Raw genomic sequence first — 983 nt, 5'->3', positions numbered from 1 at the left:
GACTGACAACGCTAGAAACCGGGTCCCGTGGTGGGCAAAACACAGATAGCCCATTGTGTACCTTTGTGCTTAATTAAAAAACAAACTTGTTAACAAAAGAATATATTTTGTTATAGAATTTTCGCGCAAAGCTACTCGAGGACTATTTACTCTACCCGTCCCTAATTTTGAAGTGATAAAATAAAGGAAGGAAGCTAGTCAACACCACCCACCGCCAACTCTGGATCGCTCTTGTATCAATGCATAGTGGGACTGATCATCACATTATAACGCTCCAAGGCCATAAGGGCGAGCATATTCAGCGACAAGTTTCAATCCCACGTCTCGCAGATTGCAATTCGAGCGACCTATCCTACAGGCCTTACTTGGCTGATAAAATAAAAAAAAAGGAAGATAGTTAAACATATTTTTTTGTATTTGTTATAGACAAACACTAATGATGATAAATTATTGTTTAAAGTGTAAACACTTTTCATAACCTCGAAATTTCTACAAACGAATTTACATACCTCTAATTTGTTACGATTTATTCAAGTCATTGCTTAACCAGAATAATTCAGTCATTATGTGCTGCCGCTCTCCGACTGCTGCACTAACACCTGACATTGTCGAATTTTTCGTCGTGCAATCTGATCGACACCGTCCCATAAATTAGTTTGCGTAGACCATTCTTTTTTCCGAATGTTTACAAAATGAAGGAACACGTTGTTGAAGTGATAGAATTCATTGAGAAGAAAAGGCGTTGTCAAGCATGTGTGTACAATACAAACATTTGTTTAAGCTCATTACATGCTCCATCTAATCTACTGTGGCGACAGCTCTTTCTCCTTTCTTTTTCCAGGAAAAGTCCACCTATAATTCATAGCATCACCTAGCATTTTCCCTTCGACTAATTTTAAGGTGCGATGCGTTCTGGCCTTAATGGAGCAATTGGAGAGCGGTGGAGTATAATAACTGGACTTTTCGGGTTAGCATTCTTATAC

General features: G+C 38.7%; 1 protein-coding gene across 1 annotated transcript in view; it reads left to right on the top strand.

Annotated features, from left to right (window-relative positions):
• LOC106474674 (protein dachsous-like) overlaps positions 1-983 on the top strand; it is a 34,044-nt gene that overhangs the window by 16,873 nt on the left and 16,188 nt on the right. Inside the window, exon 7 of the mRNA XM_022379974.1 lies at positions 901-967. Coding sequence (XP_022235682.1) covers positions 901-967 — 67 coding nt within the window. The remainder of the gene's footprint in view (positions 1-900; positions 968-983) is intronic.

Source organism: Limulus polyphemus, unplaced genomic scaffold (assembly GCF_000517525.1).
Source record: "Limulus polyphemus unplaced genomic scaffold, Limulus_polyphemus-2.1.2 Scaffold141, whole genome shotgun sequence".
Classification (NCBI taxonomy): domain Eukaryota; kingdom Metazoa; phylum Arthropoda; class Merostomata; order Xiphosura; family Limulidae; genus Limulus; species Limulus polyphemus.
Note: the sequence above shows the minus strand (reverse complement) of the source record. Positions and strands in the feature narration are given on the sequence as shown.